This window comes from Eptesicus fuscus, chromosome 3 (genome assembly GCF_027574615.1).
Source record: "Eptesicus fuscus isolate TK198812 chromosome 3, DD_ASM_mEF_20220401, whole genome shotgun sequence".
Classification (NCBI taxonomy): domain Eukaryota; kingdom Metazoa; phylum Chordata; class Mammalia; order Chiroptera; family Vespertilionidae; genus Eptesicus; species Eptesicus fuscus.
In genome coordinates, this window is record NC_072475.1 from 3,576,176 (window position 1) to 3,595,583 (window position 19,408).

Sequence of the window (19,408 nt, forward strand, 5' to 3'; positions counted from 1 at the left end):
AATATGTTTAAGGGGTGGGGGTGGGGGTGAGGGCTGGAATGTGAAGGCGGCTCCTGGGCCCCGGGGTGCTCCCACACTGGCTCAGCAGGCCTGCGGGGAGCTCTGGCCCCCGGTGTGTCCGATCCGCTTCCTGCCCGCAACCTCCCACCATTCCCCAGTCTGCAGGCTCCTGCGCGGCCAAAGGGAACCCCGTCCCGGGTAAAGTCCGGGACTTTGGGGGTCATTCGTTTTGTCTCTACGCCTCCTCACGGAGTCTCCAAGGCTGGTCTCCCTGCTTTGGGGGAGGTGCCCGGCTTGGGCCCAAAGCAAAGGGCAGGAGGAGGGGGCACCCTCACGAAGGGCCCAGGGTCTAGGGACCCGCAGGCGGTGCCCAGTCCTCGGCCGCCGGCCTGCTGGCCACTCCTCAGGGCCTGGGCTTGGTGCTTCCCCAGCTTACACGTCGCTTCTAGCCGGTGGCCGTCTGTCCTGAGTGTCCTGCCTGAGGGACAGAGTCCCGGACAAGGCCCCAGTCAGGCAGGGCGGGGGCTCAGACTTCACCGTTCCACCCAGGCGGCCCCATCCTCCCCGGGGAAACTCTGAGCTGGGGTACTTGGGTGGCTGTGTTGGGGTGGGGTGTACACTGCCCCCTTGGGCGTCTGCTGGGCAGGCTTTGGGTCTGAGTGTCCCACAGGACGTGGCTTCGCATCTCCGAACGCCCAAGGCGGCCTCCCAGGCCACGTGGTTCACCAGTCTGGCCCCGCAGACTGCGGCCGCCCCAGAAAACCCAGCCTGGGGATCAGTGTGCTCCCCGTAAACCCGGGGAGTTCGGCCTGAGAAACACTTCGGGGTGCAGAGGCCACTTCGTCCAACTCAGCCCGCCAGCCGGGGGAGGAGTTTCCTTCTGTTGCAGCCCAGTGTCTCCCGCGTCCACTCGGCCGGCTCCTGCGATGGGAGAATCCGGGTCCAGCGGGAGGAATTCTCCGGGTCCCTAGTTGAGGATGGGAAATGGGGGCGAGGGAGCGCTGCACCCTCCCAGGCCGGCGGTGCAGGCGCGCACTGGGGGGCTGCTCCAGTGGGCGCCCGACCCTCCGCCGGCACTGGGTGGGGAGCCACCAAGGCCCCCGCTCCCCGGCTTCCAGGCCCCGGAGCACCGGCCCTGCGGCCAAGACCAAAATACAGGGCGCGGGGCCAGGTGCCCCCTCCAGCTGGGGTCCACGCGTGGACGCTTCCCACCCAAAAGAAAGGCCTTTTCCGGCCTTCCAGGGGTCCTTGGACAAGGCCGGAGCGCCCTGAACGGAAAGGGGGTTCCCGGCGCCGGCGAGGAGGCCAGCAGCCGGCCGCGTCCTGCACCGAATCCGCGGAGCCCAGGTCCCTCCCGGCGGCTGGTGGGCGGACCAAGGAGGAGATCTCAGCGCCGGCAGGGCAGCTCTCCCCTCCAAGCACCCACCCCCAGAGCAGGCGCCCCCAGCCCCACAGCGCTACCCCGAGGGAGCCCCAGAACCCACGCCCCGCGTCCACTGGGGCTGCCCTCTGACCCTGCGCCCGGGAAGCTGCGGTCCCCCCAGCGCACGGGTCTGGCCGCAACTGGAGGGTGCAGACCCTAGCAGAGGTGGGGTTTGTGCCCCCCGGAAGTCTGGGGGGTCCCACCCGCGGTGCAGGCACTGGGGATGGAGGGTCCGGGAAGAGGGACGGGCAGCTGCGGGGAGAGTGTGGCCACGTCTCCAGCTGCGAGTCCCGACCCTAGCTGCCCCCGCCCCACCAGCGCCCGCCCGCGATCCACCCTCCGCGACCCGAAGCGCCCCGCAGCCACGATTCCCCCAAATCCCGGCAGATTCCCCCAAATCCCGGCCGCGCTGGGCCCGGCATGGGAGCCAGACTGTGGCCCTGTCCCCGCTGCCCTGGGCGAGGCCGGGCCTCCAAGCGCGGCTCCGGCCCGGCCCTCCCTGCCGCCCGCGGCCTCCGGTCCCTCCGGGTGAGGCGCCGGTCTCCTTGGGCTCCGCGTCCCGAGGAGAGAGGGCGAAGGGTCACGTCCAGGCCCGCTCCCGAGGAGGGGGGGGGTGTCCTTCTCCCCGGCCTTTCCCCGAGGCTGGACCTTCGAGGTGGGAAGGGCGAGAGCGCGGGCGGCGCGCGCCGAGGCTCCGTCCTCCCCGCGGACACCTGGCCCGAGGGTCGCGCCCCTCCCTGCCCGGCGCCGCGGAGGAGGCCTCGGCACCCCCCGCCCCCCCTCCTCCGCTCCCCCCGCCGCCCCTCCGAGCGCCCGGCCTGCGACCCGCCCGCCGTCCCCGCGGCGCGCCGAGTGCACTCACCGGACCCCGGGCCGGGCGCGCGGGTCCCTCCCGGAGCGTCCCTGGAGGCAGCGGCTCGGAGGCGCGCCCCGGACTCCGGCCGCGGGATCTGCAGGGAGGCCCGCCGCCCCCGCCCCCCCCGCGGTCCCTCCCCCCGCCCCCCGCCCCGGCGGCCGCGGCCGGTGCTCCGCCCGAAGGCGGGTCCGCCATAAACAAACGCGGCTCGGTCGCACGTGGACCTCGGAGCTGCTGCGCCCGCGACAGATCGAGGGCTCCGGGCGCCGCGTCTCCAGGCACCGGGACCGCCAGGGAGGCGGGAGAGCGCGCCCGGCCCGGCCCCGCCGCCTCCGCCGCTCCCCTCCGCTCGCCCCCGCTCCATGGCTCCGCGGCCGCCGCCCTCCCGCCCGGAGGGGCCTCGGGACAGCGGGGACGAGCCCTCGGCCACGGACTAAACGGCCCCTCCGCCTCCTCGCCGGCCCCGGACCGCCCCCCACGGAAAGCGACGCGCGGGAGAAGCGGGGAGAAGGAAGAGGGCGCGGCGGCGGGAAGTCGGGGTCCGTCTCCGCGGGAGCCGCGCCCGGAGGAGGCCGCCCCGGCGGGGCGGGAGGAGCGCACCTGCCCGCCGGCGCCCCGCGCTCCCCGGCCCTGCCGCCGCCGCGCAGCCGGAGCGGACCCGCGGCTGCAGCTCGGCCGGGGCTAATATGCCCGGAGCCGAGGCGCGATGAAGGAGAAGTCCAAGAATGCGGCCAAGACCCGCAGGGAGAAGGAGAATGGCGAGTTCTACGAGCTGGCCAAGCTGCTCCCGCTGCCGTCGGCCATCACCTCGCAGCTGGACAAGGCGTCCATCATCCGGCTCACCACCAGCTACCTGAAGATGCGCGCCGTCTTCCCCGAAGGTGAGGCCGCGGCGCGCGGGGGCTGGGGAGCCCGGCGGCCTGGGCCCCCGCCGGTCCGGAGGGCCGCTCCGTCCTCCCCGCAGTCTCGGGGGGTCTTGGGGAGGCCGGGCCAGGGCGCTCTGGCTCCGGCTCAAGACAAGGACCAGGGCCTTGGAGCCCCGAGACCAAACCACCTCCTGGCCCGGGCTCCTGCCGCCTCCCCTCTGTCCCCTCTGGGCTCCCGGTTCCCTCCTCCTGCCCCTCGGACTCAGGATGGAAGGGGATTTGGTAGGAGCCTGCGGTTGCATCCTGCGGACCTTCATTCCGCCCCTTTCCTTTCCTCGGTCAGTTCCCCCTTTTACTCTTTCCTTCTTCGCTTCTCTCTCTCCTTCCGCGGAGGGGAGCTTGTGCGCCCTGCGGGGAGTGGAGGCGCCGGCTGCTCCGCCGGAGAGGGGAGTGCGCCCAGGGCCGGCCTGTAGGCCCGGCGCCCGCAGAGCGCCTGGGGCAGCCTCAGGCTCGGCCTCTCCAGATGCCCTTCTCTGCTCACCTTCCTGCGGCTGGGACTCGGAGGTCAGGGTGTGAGAGAGGGCGAGTGTGGAGCCCAGACCGGGCAGGAGAGGGAGCTGGAAAATGGCAGGCCGGCCTGAGCACAGTCCTGTCTCCGGATTGGAATTAAAAACCCAGAGGGGCAGGTGCCACGGGGGCAAGGAACGCCTGGGTCCGGCAGACTCGCGGTGGTGAGAGGTGTTGGGGTGTCTTGCCGGCATTCTCTGCCAGCACTGGCCTGCGGGTGCCCATGGCAGCCGGCGGGCACCGTGGGACAGAGGCCTGGTCAGCGCTCCTTTGCTTCGGGCGCCCGGGGGTTCTGAACCAGGCCCCGCAGCCGCTGTGTCCCCTGGGGGTTGCTGCTGCCCAGCGCCAGAGACCCCACACTTGGTGACGGGTGCCCAGGACCTCCTGCCGGCTGAGGGTCCACGGGGCTGAGTGGGCTCCGAGCCCCAGTGAGCAGGGAGCCAACCTCAGCGGCAGGGCATAGAGGGTCTCTGCAGAGCGGCGACAGGTGTCCTCGCAGCCAGCTCCTCGGCCACTGAGGCCGCTTGGCCAGAGTATCGGCCCAGCCATAAGCTCAACACTTTACCTCCGCGGTGCTAAACTGGCTACCCTCTCCTCTGGGTCGGGAGCCGCACGCCACAGCACCTCGGGTGGAGCGGTGAGGGCCTGGCGGCCAGCTCAGCTCAGCCTCCAGCTTGCTGCGTGGCTGGCTGGGGAGCCGGAGCCGGAAGCAGCGGCCTGGCGTCCGGGTGCCTCCCCGCTGGGCCTGCAGCCGCTGGGCACTCTCCTCCGGGGAGCAGAAGCCCGAGACCCGCCGGCCTCCTTTCCCTTTCCAACCCCGATCTCAGGAGGGGCTGCTGGGCAGGGGGGGCTGTTTGTCTGCCAGAGTGACCTCTCCGCCCAGAAGCAAAGGTGATTCCCCGGCAGTTGAAGTTTCCGGAAAAATTCGAAGAGGACCAGATTTTACACTGGCCGGCCCTTCACACCCGGAAGGAGGGTGCTCAGTGGTGTGCTCCGTGAGCTGGTTTTTTATCCGAATGCTGCAGGGAGGTATGGGCCAGACAGGGCGCCCACCTCCCCTGCGCCCGCTGGAAATTATATACAAAGAAACAATCCGAAGACTTCATGATTGGTTGCCAACAGATTTCCAATGAGCCAGAGATTAGTTAGAAGGGAGGTCTGAAGGAGGAGGCCTCATTGGAAGCTGTAGGTTGTTCGGGGGATTTCCAGGAAAACCTGCTAAACATTAGGAAGCTGCGGGTCTGCTGCTGCAGAGAGTTAAAGGGGGGCTCTGCGTTCCGGCCCCGGAAACCAGTCTCCGGGTGTTTGGGCCCAGAATCGCGTGGCCCTGAGCCGGCTGCGGGCGCTGGGGGTCCGGCCGGGAGCGCCGGCCCCTGTGCGGCTCGGTAGTGGCCTGGCTGTGCGCCTCGGTAGTGGCCTGACTGTGCGGCTCGGTAGTGGCCTGGCTGTGCGCCTCCGCGGTGACGGGAGGTTGGGTTCCAGGAGCATCTACAGTGTTGGGAAGAGCCCTGAACCAGCTGGGGAGCCACCCAAGGGGATAGAGAGGAGGGTGGTTCTGACCCGACTCTCCTGCGGCGCTGGCGTGGGGGCGCCGGCCTGGAGGGGGGGCAGGCGACCTCTGGACTCGCCTTTGCTCCCAGCGGCCTCTGGCCTGCACCTCTGGGCGGCTGCACTGTTTTCCCTCAAATCAGTTTTGGGACAAGATGTGTGACGCAGGTGCCAGGGGATGAGAGAGAGAGAGAGGGAGAGACAGAGAGAGAGTTTAGAAAGCGCTCAATTATGCAAAATTACCCGCTTGCCCCTGCAGTAGCTCCCAAGGGCAGTGCGAAGAGGCGCTGTAATTGATTTAACCTGTGCTGGGGTTAGGGTCTGCACTGGGGATGTGGTTCCGATTGGCGGGGGCTGAGAGAGCCACAGGGTCAGGGCGCAGGCATCCAGCGGGTTTTAGGGCCAAAGCCGTCCTGGGCGGTGCCGAGCTCCGGGATCTGCAGGGCTCTCGGGCCTCCGATGGAAAGATACCGGCAGAACCAACGTGCCAAGCACGGCCTGGGCCTCGCTGCTCGCTGCTCCGTAGCCCCGACGCAGGCCGGGCCCTGGGAGGGAGGGTCTAGGACTTCGGGACTCGGAACAGAACAGCAGAAGCCCAAGGAACCCCAGGCCTCTCCCGGGGAACCTTTCGTAGGAGGGTTCCCCCAGGTCCCTCAGGGAGGGCAAGAAAAAGCCTGAGCCCGGCTCTCCCTTCGCCTCGGCCTCAGCTCCTTCCATCCTGAGTCCGAGGGGCAGGAGGAGGGAACCGGGAGCCCAAAGGGGACAGAGGGGAGGCGGCAGGAGCTGGGCTGCCCCACTGACCTCCGTCCCCTTGTCTGTGAAATGGGCTGCACAGGCTCCTGAGATCCGTGCGAGGAGCCTGGCGTATGGGTGGGAATCAGACCTGTTCTTACCCGTCATGCTTCCTGTGAGCTGACGGCCTGCGTGTCCCCAGCCACACGCCCCTTCCACGGAGGAGCCCCTCAGTCAGTAGACCCCCCCCCCAATGGCGAGACTCGCTATTTTCTGGACCCGCACATTTTCTCCCCAAAGACTAAGAAGTGGGGGCCAGATGGGTAGGAAAGCGGGCAGAATAGCAAGGCTGGCTCCGGAAATGGACTCAGGAGACTTGGAGAGTTATGGGTGGTTGGGAGGCCCTCCTTCAGTACGGCCTTTCCTCCAGGAGAGCCCGAAGCACTCAGGGCGGGCGCACTCCGCTGCTCTGTCCCATGGCGGCCGTGACCAGGGCCAGCGCCGCCATTGGGTGCTGGGCAGTGGCTGCAGGAGGTCCCCCGGCGGCCGTGACCAGGGCCAGCGCCGCCATCGGGTGCTGGGCAGTGGCTGCAGGAGGTCCCCCGGCGGCCGTGACCAGGGCCAGCGCCGCCATCGGGTGCTGGGCAGTGGCTGCAGGAGGTCCCCCGGCTCCACGGCCTAACCCCCAGCCGAACCCCCTTTCCCCGGAGCAGAGATCTGCGCTCCGCGGGGCAGCCGGCACGTGCAGGCCCCGTCAGGGCGCGCAGGAGGAACTGGCCAGAGGTCCATCAGGAACGGAGTTGGAAACTGAGGCTGACTGTGGACAGGAGAACGGAGCCCCCGTCCCCACCCCCAGGCCTGAGGACCCCGTCAGGTGTGGGTGCAAGATGGGGAAGGACTGGAACATTTATCGCAGCCTTTTGCATTCACACACAGCAGAGGCGGGCGGGGTTGGAGGCCTGGGTTACTCCAGTGTGGGGTTTGTCTGCTTTTAGATTTAGGCAACCCCTCATCCCTCCCCCCCACACACACACACATTCCAGCGCCAGGGAGGAGGGGGCCCTCTTAGAAATCGTTATCTGGAATCTGAACGTTTTGATTCAGAGGATTTGGCGAGAACAGACACCCCTAAACAGACGTGGGGTTACAGAGCTAAGGCCTTTCTACCCGCAACCCGAAATAATGTAGTTTTTAAAAAACAGACTTAGTTTTTAGAATTCGGGCCTTTGCCACCCTCTCCCATCTCTGCTCAGAGGCCCGCCAGGCCGTGCGCCTGGGTCCGTGGGGAAGCTGGGTCTCCGCGCAGGACGCTCCCGCCGGTGGGGGGAGATCTGGGCCCCAGGGTGTGCTCCAGGGGCTGGCACTGGGAGGAGGGGATGGAGCCCAGGGCGGCTTATTCAGTCCCGGCTCTCGGTGCCCACGGAAGCCTGGCCCGCTGTCGCGCTGCGTGGTGGCCCGCGGCTCCCTCCCATCCTGAGGTCTGAGCATCAGGAGTGGGGTGTGGGGGGTCTTGCGTCTGTTGTCTGACCGCTGACAACGCTGGCCTGCGCGGGAGGGCAAGCTGGAAGCCCCCTTCCCTCCCCTACCCCAGCGCTTGTGTGGCCTTTTTGGGGCACCCTTACCACCCCCTTCACACCGGGTCCCTGCCTCGGGGGCGTGACGGGTGGTTTGGAGCAAGGCTGGGGTTTTCAGGGGCCCAGGGAGATGCAGCATCCAGGGCAGGAGAAGGGCGAAGGGCCCGAGGCCCAGAGCCACCACCGTCCCTGGTGTCCGGAGTCAGGAGTCGCCGGCTCTGGGCGCTCCTGGAGCGGCAGGCGGGCAGCCGGAGCGCTTCACGTGCCGTCTCCCCAGCCTCTGCCCAGGGTGCTCCAGCCCTGCCTGTGTGTGTGTGTGTGGTGGGGGGGGGGGGCTCATGGGGGAGCGGTGACGGGCAGTAGATGCTGGCTCCCTCGCTTGGGGAGAGGGCAGATGGCCGTGGAGAAGAGGGCCCAGCAGCGCCGGTCCTTACCCTCCGGCCCCTTCTTGACTTCAGAGTGGTTTGCAAGTGGAGAGTGTGACCCTGTGTCTTCAGACGGCCCCCAGTCTTGGAGAGGCCAAGCTCCCCCGCGCCACATCCCCTTCCCGGGCGAGGAGGGAGTGCGTGGGGGAGGGGAGGCAGAGGCGAGGGCTGGAGGCAGGGACGGGGTGGGAGAGGGAGAGGAGGCCAGACCACCGGGGTGGCAGGCGCAGCTGGACTGGCTCTCCGCTTGGCACCTGTGACTTTAGCTCATTCCATCCCCCAACACCCCCATTTCACAGGTGAGACTTAAAGGCTGCTGGCCGGGCACTAGACCATCCAGGCCGGCCCAGCTGGCATCTTTACGGAGGGAGGAGGCAGGGGGGTGAAGCCCTGGTGTCCCTGGGAGGGGCTCCCAGAGGCTCCCAGTTTTCACAGTCCCAGGCCCGGGTTTCCGTGGAGGGTCGGGGCGGGTCAGGCCCTGCTGTTGACCCGTTTAGTTGCACAGAGTCCCGGTGAGCAGTGTTTTTGTCCGGGTTTGGACACCCCAGGCTGCCCGTGGTGCTGACTGTCCTGGGAGCTCATGTGGGAGTCCAGGGCTGCACCCGGGGTCCCAGGCCACAGTGCGCTCTGCTCCTGTCTCAACTCCTGTGTCCCCTCATCCGAGAGGTGTGACCCCCTTCCGCTGGGAACCTGTCTGACTTGGGCGGCCCCCTGGAGGCCCCGTGGGTGCTAAGAGCTGGGTGCTGACTGACTGAGCGTCGGGAGGAGGCACCTTAGAAAGCTTCCTGGCAGTGGGGGCGGGGGTTCACACTGAACAGCGAGCCCGGCTGAGTGCCAAGGCGTGGCGCCCCCAAACCCTGGAAGGCAGAGGGAAGGGGGTGCCTGGGCCCTTTCCCCCTCCCCCCTGACCTGGTGGGATCCCAGTGGCAGGGAGTCCCCACGGGTTTCCCTGCTGTAGGCCAGGGACCCAGGCCCTGGTGGCTGGGAAGCCACAGGTGGCCTTAGGACTCGGGCTGGGCTGCTGGCCTCACTGAGCGGAAGGCTCCCAGGTCTGGGCAGGACAGCCGGCCACGGGTGACACCCTGGAGAGCTCAGCACCCCCCCCCGCCCTCATTTTTCTTTCAAAGCCCTTTGTTATGTCCAGATAAGGGCCACACACACACACACACACACACAACCTCACTTTGGGGGCGCATATTGGTCACAAACCTTCCTCTATTTAGTCTTGCCTTCTGCCCAAAGTGGGTTTTTATAGGCTGAGTAAAAAGGCCTCGCCCACAGCACTTTCTAATGGAAGAGCTGGCAGCTGTCACCCCAGGTGGGGTGCACAGGGGACCCCGGGTGGGGTGACACAGGGCGGAAGCGAGGGGAACATCTCGCCCCCACCCCGCCTCCACGCCCACCACCAGGCCTGGAAGGAGCGTTCTGACCACGTCTCCTCCCGCACACGGAGGCTGCGGGCCAGCACCGGGAAGTGATGAGAGAAGGGAACAGGCTCCCTGCACGCCGCTGGGAATCTGAATTTCTCCGAAATTGTCCATTACACCCCGTTACCCAGGGCACGTTCGCAGGTGAGGCCAGAGCCGCCCACAGGCTGCCGGGGAGTCTGGTGTGGGGGCCGTTCCCAAGGGTGTGTAGACCTTCCCAGGTCACTGGGCAGGGAACCTTCCAGAAGCCAAGGCCAGGGGACCACTGAGCCAGGAAGGGCGGTGAAGGACAGTGAGCAGGGCGCATCTGTCCGTTTTCGGGAATCTGAATTCCTGGGTCTTCATGAAATTCTTTCTTCATTCAAGCCGGGGCGGGGGGGGGGGTCAGTTGTGGTCCTTTCGGGTTCTGGTTCGTGGAGGACGCGGCCACTGCCCACTGACACGTTGGGGCCGAGGCCTGGTCACTGGGGTCACCCCTGGGGGTGGGGGGTGGGGGCGCTGAGGCCAGAGGCAGCTCTGCCAGCGGTGGAGGCCGGAGGCAGTCACATGGGGGCGGGGACGTTTGGAGATTCGCTCCTTCCTTCTGGGGGGCCCGGGATAAGCCCCCAATTCCTGGAGCCCGGGAGGAAGAATAAAAGGTGGTGATTTTTTCTTCATTTTTTTGCCTCAGTTCGCGGGGAAGGGTCCCCAAAGCCGCTGGGGGCCCAGGGCTCCTCAGGGCTCCAGGCCGCGGCTCCCTCCCGCGGGGTGCGGTTCCACCTCCCCGGGTCAAAGCCGCCAGAAACGCGATGCCCGTTCCCTCCGGGACCGCGGGGAGACCCCAGGCGCCTGCCCCGACTCCCTGTCCCTCCCTCGCCAGCGTCCTCAGGGGCTTGGGGACCCAGGACCGTGCGTTCCGGTGGCCGCGCCCGGGTCCCGCCGGGCACGCAGCGGGCTGGGGCCGCACCGCCCGGAGGTCGCACCCGGGAAGCGGACGCGCCGGCGGGACCCACAGCTCACCCGCACGTCCGTCCGCGGCTGGGGTGGGCGGGCGCGCGTGGGCCCGGAGCTGGCCGCAGGCAGACCGCGGCCGTGGCCTCGGGGCGCAGCGCTACCTGGGGGAGGCTGGCCGCCCTCGGAAGGACTGTGGACCCACTATGTGCTCCCCAGGTGGACCCACTGTGTGCTTCCCAGGTGGACCCACTGTGTGCTTCCCAGGTGGACCCACTGTGTGCTTCCCAGGTGGACCCACTGTGTGCTCCCCAGGTGCCGCGACCTCCCCTGGCTCTCCCGCCGCCTCCGCGCGCAGAGGAAGCCGGGCGGGGTCACAGCCTGGGCCGGGCGCGGGGATGGGGAAGGGCGGTCTCCTCGGCGCCTCCTGCAGCGCGGGCGGCCTCGGGGAGGTGATGGGGGCGGGAGGCCTGGTGGGGGCTGCCAGGAACCCGAGGGGCTGGGGGACCCTGATTATGTGACAGCAGACACCTCCCCGGGAGCGTCGAGTAGATGCGGGCTCTCACCGCCTTCGGCCCAGCGCCGTCTGGCGCGCTCCCCCAGCCCCAGGTAACCTTCCCCCCGCGGCTCTGGATTGGACAGGATGGCGCCCCGGGACTCCGGGGGTGACTGAGGTTGAAAAGATTTCTTATTTTATTTCATTTTTAAACTCAGGCAAAGCCGCCTCCTGGACGCGCGGGCCTTGGGCTTCTCGGTCTTCGGGAAATGCAGTTGCGGGGACGCGGGGAGGGAGGGAGGGAGGGTCCTCGGAGCAATCCGATCGGGTCAAGTCGGGTCCCCCGTTGGCGGCGAGGATGGCAGTTCAGCAAAGCAGATGGTCACTCTGTGGCCCTTCAGCTAAGGAAACGTCCATTTCAGAGCCGCCAGCACGGGGCGGCCCACACAGCCATGGGCCTGGCGAGCTGAGCGCGGGAGTGCTGGGACCTGGGCCTCGGAGGGAACCCCCGGGCCTTTTGCGTTTTAATGGAGGCCGAGGGGCGCCGGCGCTGGGAGTGAGGGGTGTGGGCCCTGGGGGAGGGTGCTGGCGCTGGGAGTGAGGGGTGTGGGCCGTGGGGGGGTACCCGGGAGTGAGGGGTGGGCCCTGGGGGGGTACCCGGGAGTGAGGGTTGGGCCCTGGGGGGGTACCCGGGAGTGAGGGTTGGGCCCTGGGGGGGGTACCCGGGAGTGAGGGTTGGGCCCTGGGGGGTACCAGGGAGTGAGGGCTGGGCCCTGGCTGGCCGGCTCGGGGCCTGCCGAACTGATTTGCTCTGTCCCCTGCCCAGGTCTCGGAGACGCGTGGGGACAGCCGAGCCGCACGGGGCCCCTGGACAGTGTCGCCAAGGAGCTGGGGTCGCACTTGCTGCAGGTAGGGCCGTGCCTGGGGGAGGGGGTCATGGCTGCCTGGGGGGTGCTCCCCGGTGACCCCAACACCCCGTCTCGAGGTTTCTTTCCTGTCCTTAAGCGTTCGGAGTGGACCCACAGGCCGCCTCCAGCTGCAGAGGGGGAGGCAGCCCCGAGGAGAGGCGGTGCTGGGACATCTGAGCCAGCGGTTTCCTCAGCCGCCAGCGCTCACCCCGCACCCCGCACCCAGGCCGGCGGGATCTGTGGCCTCAGCTCAACCAGAGCCACCGGCCCAGGCCTTCCCGGCACCTCGCTGTCCCTCAGCCCCCGGATTCTAGGCCTTAGGGCGCCCCTGGGCGTGGTTAAGTCCTTTCCAACCTCAACTCCCCCGCCCCCCAACATCGTTAGGGAGCCTTGCTCTGTGCCTGAGGCTGTGCCAGGCTGGAGCCAGCGGAGCAGGTCAGGGCGCTCTGAACCAGAGTGGGGCCGCTCCCCGTGTTTGGGAGGGGTTCGTAAAGGGAGACCGCATCGCTGATCGATGAACAGCTGGAATTGACTGAGAGTTTATGACGGGCCAGATCCTCTCCTAAATCTTCCTGCATCCTCTGGCCTCCCCACCCACCTAGAATGCGTTCTCTTCTGAACTCCATTTTTTTTAAAGAGGAGGAAGTTGAGGCACAGAGAGGTTAAGCAACACCCCTGAGGTCACACAGCAAGTGGGGGAGCGAGGTTCAATCCAAATGGTCCGTCCAGCGCTTGAGCCGTGGGCTCAGGACGTGGTGCGGCCTCCGGAGGCGCCCGGCTCACGGAGGGAAGGAGCCCGTGCTTGGTTTGTGGTCAACCACGTAGCGCCCCCAGTTCAGTCCTCAGCACTTAAACTGCCCCAGACCTCGGGTTTCCTCTGCAGGGTCAGGGCGCGCGGCCGGCCCATTCCGGGGCCCATTCCGAGCCGGCGGCTGGCGCTAGGCGGGCCGGCAGAGCCTGGCGTCCCAGAGCCTTTCAGACGCCCTTTACAAAGCCTCCTCAACGACCCATTCATTCCCCTCCCGTCATTTGTCTCTGCCACCGGCGAGTGCCCGCCGAGAGCTACTTTGCATGTCCTCCCGCTCCGCGGTGTTTTCTTTAAAAGGGGAAAAAGAGAGAGTTGGCTGCGACTGGGGTCCGAGTCAGCCTCGAGCTCCGCGTTGGGAAAAGGCAGATCTTTTCAAAACCCTCTCGCCCCGAGTGCCCGAGTGTGATTTATGTTTTGAAATGCGTGCGCCGGGGAGCGCGGGGCCGGGATGTTTGAAACCTGAGGCTTTGACGACGCCGCGCGGGGTGGCGGCCGCGGGTAATGGTGCTCTTGGAGCCCGGCCCGGCCCGGCCCCGCGGTATTTTCCGCGTTAGATGCTCCTGTGTATTATAAGTGACACTAACATCGGGACCACTGAGTGCCCGGGAACCCCGGTGAGAACCTGGCGGCAAAGCCAACCTGCTCCGGTTCCCGTAACGAACTCCGCGGCGCGTGTGGACGAGCGCCTTTGCAGTTTGCACACTTGCAAGCGAAACTTTGAGGCGGTGAAGGCGTCCCCGGCGTTTTCCATCGAGGATGTTATTTTTAGCTACCGCTGGCAACTTGCAGAATTTGATTATGATCATTCTGCTTGGACTCACACGGCTCCCTGTCAGAGACCGTTTCGTTCATGTATCTCTTTCAGGGGTTCGGAGTCGGGCAGGAACGCAAAAGGTGCCACACGCGGCGGACAGCGTTAGAAATGGCCCGGTCGTCTGTGTTTGTGAACCGGCGTTTAGCTGGGGGAAATGTCGCTGAGTTAGAAACGTGAAAGTCAATGCTTCTCATCAAGATGTTGATTTCCACCTCAGCGGAGGGAGAGGGCGTGAGAGTTTAGTTGGCAAAGGTTTCTTGCAGCAAAAACTCCATTTGGGAGAGGGGAATGTGAGGGCATCTTCCAAGTTTCATTTCGGCTGCATTCTCCTTAGGCCCCCCGCCCGAGGAGGGGGGATTTAGGAAAAAGCCAAAGGTAATCTGGTTTCAATTACATGCTGTAAAAATAGAATTTGTGGCCAGAAATTAATTTGGAATATTTTTTATGGGGGCAGCATTGTGGGTTGTGTGGATCTTTCACCAATTTTACTGCTTCCCTTTGGTCCCGGATCTAAAACATGAATGGGTAAACAAAATACAGTTTCCTTTTTCAAAAACAACTTACAGTGTTTGTCTTTTTTTTTTTGTCCTTGCCACACATCAACATGTTCAGTACCTTTTTATGTGCCTTCATTACCTCTTATAATTTTACTTTATTTTTTTGAGGGCTAGCCAACCTTGGCCAAAGCAGAATACCACGTAGGTAGTTTTCACTTTTCAGAAATTGATCCTTCTTCTCCTTGAATTTTGCAAAGGTTACTTGAGATCATTAATTCTGTAGACATAGTCTGTTCAAATGACCCGGTATTTTCTTTTCTGGGGAGTGGTAGTGTTTGGAATTTATTATTCAGATGGTACTTAGCGGTAACGAGAAGATCGTGGCAAATAAAGCCCATGTCCTCGTGGTGTGAACGCTGCCAGTGATGACATAAAATGGTCTGTATGGTGGCAGATTGTCCCCTAAGCACCATAGAACTCCGGATTTGTGCTAAGTGCTAAAATAACCCCAAACAATAAAGCTACTGCATTTAAACTGGGCACGATAGGAATTCTCAAACGTTTTGCCTGATTTTGGCGACGTGCATGTAAGGCTGTTTTTACAGCGCTTTAAAAGCACTTGAAAGCCTGGTGCGGGGGGCTCAGCCTCGGTGTAACTTACAGCCCTTCCGGGGCTGCGCTCTGTGTGTATGTGTGTGTTTTTTTGCATTTGACAAATACGTGTTGGTGATCCTATTTTATACAGCCCTCCATCCCAGAGAGAGTACAGTGGTTAGATTTAACCGTCATGTACGCCTGTCCTCTCTGACCCCGGCACGCTTTCTCTTTCAGACCCTGGACGGCTTTGTGTTTGTGGTCGCCTCGGACGGGAAGATCATGTACATATCGGAAACAGCCTCCGTGCATCTGGGCTTGTCCCAGGTAGGTGGGACCTGCTTTTACGTGCAACCTCCGTGTGAAACGTGTGTTGGTGGGTCACCCCACGTGACCACGTGTTCCAGCATCTGCTCTTGTGAGCGAGCAAGATCCCGAATCGCCGGATCCTCCCCTTAGGCCGTCCCGCGGGGCCTTGCTTCTCCGTGTTCCGTTTCACGTTTCCCTCCCTTTTTCCTTGCTCTGAGCTTCCGCTCAGTGGCCTGGGCGCTGCGAGTCCCGCCGGACGCCCTGTCGCCAACGGGGCTCCACAGAGGCAGCGTGAGGGGCCCCTGCGCGACGGCCTGCGCGTGGGGCTGTGCGCTGCTGTGAGAGCAGCGAGGGGGAAGCTGGTGGGGACGGTGGATTTTACGCAGACTGTGCTTTGGGGAGAGGGAAGGGGGGGGCGGATTTATGAGTGTTCACATGGAATTCAGGGTAATTTTTCCTGAGTTTTTCCAGTTCAGTGGTCGTTTCAGTAAAGCATTTTATATGCTTGTGATAGAAACTCATAAAACGCAGTTTACTACTGTTTTGCACAGCAAGGTCCTGGTTTCTTCAGAACATTTAAATATGACTGATTTTTCTGGAACCATTTTTTTTCAAAGGGGCTCATCCCCTGGGAAGGATTGCACTCGGCTTTCCTTCTCCCGGGCCAGCCGAGGGCTTGCTGGGGAATGTGGCTGCCGTCGGGCCGGTGGCGGGTGGGTCCAGATGGGGGGACGCTAGCTGATGGTTGCCACTCACGTTTCTGATTTAGCAGGTGTGGAACAGGGGTTTGAAAGCCACATTTTTTTTTTTTTTTACATACAGGGACTAAATGTTTCTTTACATTGGGAATTATCAGAGCGCGCTTTTCCATCACACTAGAATTAATGAGATACAGGAAATGGGCTCCCGGGAGGCCCGTGAATGGTTTGCGTTGCCCCAGCCCCCTGGTGTCGTTTGAGCCGAAACAAAACGTGCCAACTAATGGGGCCCCGGCTTCCTCGCTGAGAAGCGAAAGCGCCAGCTTGCAATCGCATCTGGCGTGGATCCCTGTTCTTCTGCTGCCTTTACATGTTTTTAAACCTGTCCTTTGTTTACAGCCTTCTCTTCCCGCGTGTGTCTGTCCGCATCCCCTGTGCCTGGGGTTTTTTTTATGCAGAATTCTTTGAAGTGAATCGTCTCGTATTAGAACTGTTTGGTGTTTTCCTTCCTCTTTCTTTTCTCTTCTGTATGAAACCCGGTCTCCCAGATAAGATTGACCAGGGCGCGGCTCTGACAGTGTGACTCGTGGGAGTAGTGAGTGCCCTTGTAGAACGGAAAACACTGTGGGAGACATGAAATTTACTTTTTTTTTTTTCTATTTTGCAAAGTTTTTATTCTCTGAATTTTGACCTGGCACTATTTGTAATTATTTAAGACCCTTTCATTGTGCCCAGCCTGGCTTCTTCTCCTGGCTTGCTTTGTGGCTGATGGACCTCGATCACATTACTTAATTTTTCCAGTCATACTCTATAAAACCTTTGATTCGTCTTGTAATGTCACAGACAAGACAAAACATTTCACATACTTTAAAAATGACTGGTCGAACATATTTTAGATTAGGCGAAGTTACTGTTATGAAATAGTAAATTTAAATCTGAGCTTCCTAGCAGCCAAAGCAAAAAGGGAAATGCACTCAGCTACGTGGTTTTTGTTGTCTGACAGGGCAGGTATTTAACCTCCCGGAGTGATAACTTAAGAAAATAATTCCTCTCTTTCAGGATTGTGGTAAGAAACAAATCAAAGTGCCCATTTTATGTGATGCACCAACGACAGAGAGCCCCCCACAAGCCAGGCCTCATCCCCATTTCATTAGGATTGCCCCTCAGAGAGCACAGAGGTTGCTGCAGATGGCATCCGCCCTTTGGTGTGCACCCACAGGGCTCTGTCACAGGCATGTCCCGCACACGGCGAGGCACCGTGCACAGACCGGCACGTTCCAGCTCGTTCAGTGCCTGCTCTGTCTCGAACCCCACACCCCTCCCTCAGTCGTTTTTCTCTCCAGTTGACATGACCCAGATATCGGACAGCTGACAGATACGCCTCTGTTCACTGTTCCCTCCACAGAGGACACCTGAGCCGAGTCCCAGTGAAAATGACATTTACTTTCGGTCCTAATGCAGACATAACGTTTTGTGCTGCGGGTTTGAAGGGGGAGGGGACACGTCATGCACGACCGTTTCCCAGGAGAGACGCGGAGCTGCCTTTGGTAGATGTTTCCAGAAGTGGCAATCACACAAGAGGATGTACCACACTGTGCAGGACAACTGTTCTCCTTTTCTTCCCGACGGCGTGGCAGGACCGCCTGGGTATCAGCCTTCAGTTACAAAAACACGCAGCGCAGGAGGGAGCCTCGCACGGCGGGGGGCGGGGGGGGTGCCCTGTGAGCCGTTTAAATAAGCCCAGCACACACCGCCCCTCGCGTCCGCCTCCTGCCCACAATCACTGTGCAGGAGGCAATCTAGGCAGCCCCGCGATGTGTATTTTTTTCTGTCTTCTTCACTTAAATAGTAAAACAAAGTTTTGAAGAGGATGTCAAATACCCAACTTCTCTTTAAAAAAAAAATACACTTTTTTCTTTTAGATTATTTTGTTAGGAAGAAGCCAGGCAAACGGGCTTTTGGTTTAAAGGTGTCAGACATGAACACTTTATTAACACAGGCTTAATGAATTTTTTAAACCACCAGAAAGAAAAATGTTACTAAAGTGTTACCCAGCCGTCTAACCTTCAGACAGGTTTCCCGATGACTAGCGAAGGAACAGCTATCGTCACGGCTTATGTTTACACAGTGCCCTTCCGTGTTCCGGAACTTTCCACCACGCTCAGTGACCTGATTGCATTCAGGACGCCACCTTTCCCACTTCGGGGTGGAACCCCACGCCAGCAGCGTCTGGGGAGCACGAGCCCCTTCCTTGGTTGCCTTAGCGGTGTGGTCATTCACAGCGAAGCGGCAGTTTATTTCCCACCGGAACGGCCTACAGAACTGTCGGAATTATCGGTTTGAGGGTGAGAAGATGGTTCTGGTACAAGCCCTTCTCAACTCAGAGCCTTTTAGTAAACTTTTTAAAAAGTTTGGAATAAGAAATCAACTTCATATGGAGAGTTTTTAAGGTTTGTTTGTACTTTTAAATGAGTGAACACAGCGACGCTTACTGTCAAATTTTCATAAAAAAAAACAAAACAAAAAACAAAAAAAAAGACAGAGACAACCGCAAAATGAGGTTCTCGCCTCAGCCCACCGTCCGGGTGCCGGGAGGCCGAGCCAGCTGCTGGCCGGGGCGCTCTGTTCGGGGGGACACGTGTCTAATCCCTAACAATGCGCGGAGGCCGACGGGTCTGCCTGGCAGAGGCAGGGCTGGGCAAGCACATTTTATTCATGCAGATTTATTAAATGTTTAATCCCGTGGCTGTTGGTTACTGTCACTAACTTCTGTTTGAAGAAGGAAGGAATCTCCGTGTACCTGCCGTGTGAGCACCCACGTGGCTTAGATTTCCTTACCGAGGTCGCACACACCGTATGGCGGGTAGGAAACGCATAGACGTTTTCAAATAAATGTCGCCGCGGGCCCCGGAGACCCAGGAGGGAGACGCGGGTCTGAGACGGCAGCGGAAGCGTCCGGGGCCCGAAGACCTGAGCCTTTCGCTCTTGAAATGAAGAGGAAGGACAGCGTTTTATGTTTGTTGACATAACTTGAACCCTGAAACTCAAACCATCTTATTTTAAAATGCTTAATTCACCGTAGTCAGCAAAACACCCAGAGCGGGACCGTGCGTGTCTGGAGACCAGGGTGCGGCCCCCTCTGACCCAGGATGTACCCCGTCGGGCAGTGTGCATCCGGGCCGTGTTCTTGGCAGGAAGAAAAGCCATTCAGCAAAACACTAAAAAAGCTCTTAGGAGGAAAGCAATTCGTTTTGTAGTTGCGGGTCTCGCCGGTGCCGAAGCGGCACACGGAGGGGCTGTTTTAATAAGGCCGACGGGTGAGACCTGCAGAGTTTTACGGCCACGGCCGTAATTTTATTTTTTTTTTCGAGGCAGTCGCATTGCTTCCAGCGTTCAAAGGCACGCGGAGATAAGTAAATACAGGAAACGCACGTCCGCCGTAATTCCCAGTCCAGGTCAGCATGGCTTTATCATCACACACGGTTCCTTAACAGCGTTTCCGCGGTAGAGGCCTGCTTTACTTCCCCGACAGCCGTCGGGCTGTAGAACTGGCCCGGGTGTTCGGAACACCAAGCCTTTGGGCCGCGGGCCTCGCTCTCCTGCTCCAGGCGCAGAGGGCGAGGGTGGCGGGTGGGGCCTGGGGGCAGAGAGGCTGCCCTGGGCCGAAGCCGCTCCTGGGGGCCCCCCGGGCAGGGGCAGGCCTTGTGCAAGTACACGAAGCCATTTCTCTAGCCAGACAGGTTCCTGGTTTCTCAATAAGACCTTGGAGCAAACCAGAATGATCCCTCTCCCCCCACCTAAACACAAAGGCAGGGGAGAAACGATAAGCCAACACAAAAAGTCTATTTGGGCCCTCGCCGGTGTGCTCAGTGGATAGAGCGTCAGCCTGCCGACTGGAGGGTTCCGGGTCGGGGTTTCGGTCCGATTCCGGTCAAG

The 19,408-nt window shown here is 62.1% G+C and overlaps 1 protein-coding gene across 1 annotated transcript in view; it reads left to right on the forward strand.

The window, feature by feature from the left end:
• The first annotated feature begins 2,985 nt into the window (after positions 1 to 2,985).
• Positions 2,986 to 19,408, forward strand: part of SIM2 (SIM bHLH transcription factor 2) — a 44,033-nt gene continuing 27,610 nt past the window's right edge. The window contains exons 1-3 of the mRNA XM_054713533.1: positions 2,986 to 3,160; positions 11,671 to 11,753; positions 14,703 to 14,792. Of these exons, the coding sequence (XP_054569508.1) occupies positions 2,986 to 3,160; positions 11,671 to 11,753; positions 14,703 to 14,792 (348 nt within the window). The remainder of the gene's footprint in view (positions 3,161 to 11,670; positions 11,754 to 14,702; positions 14,793 to 19,408) is intronic.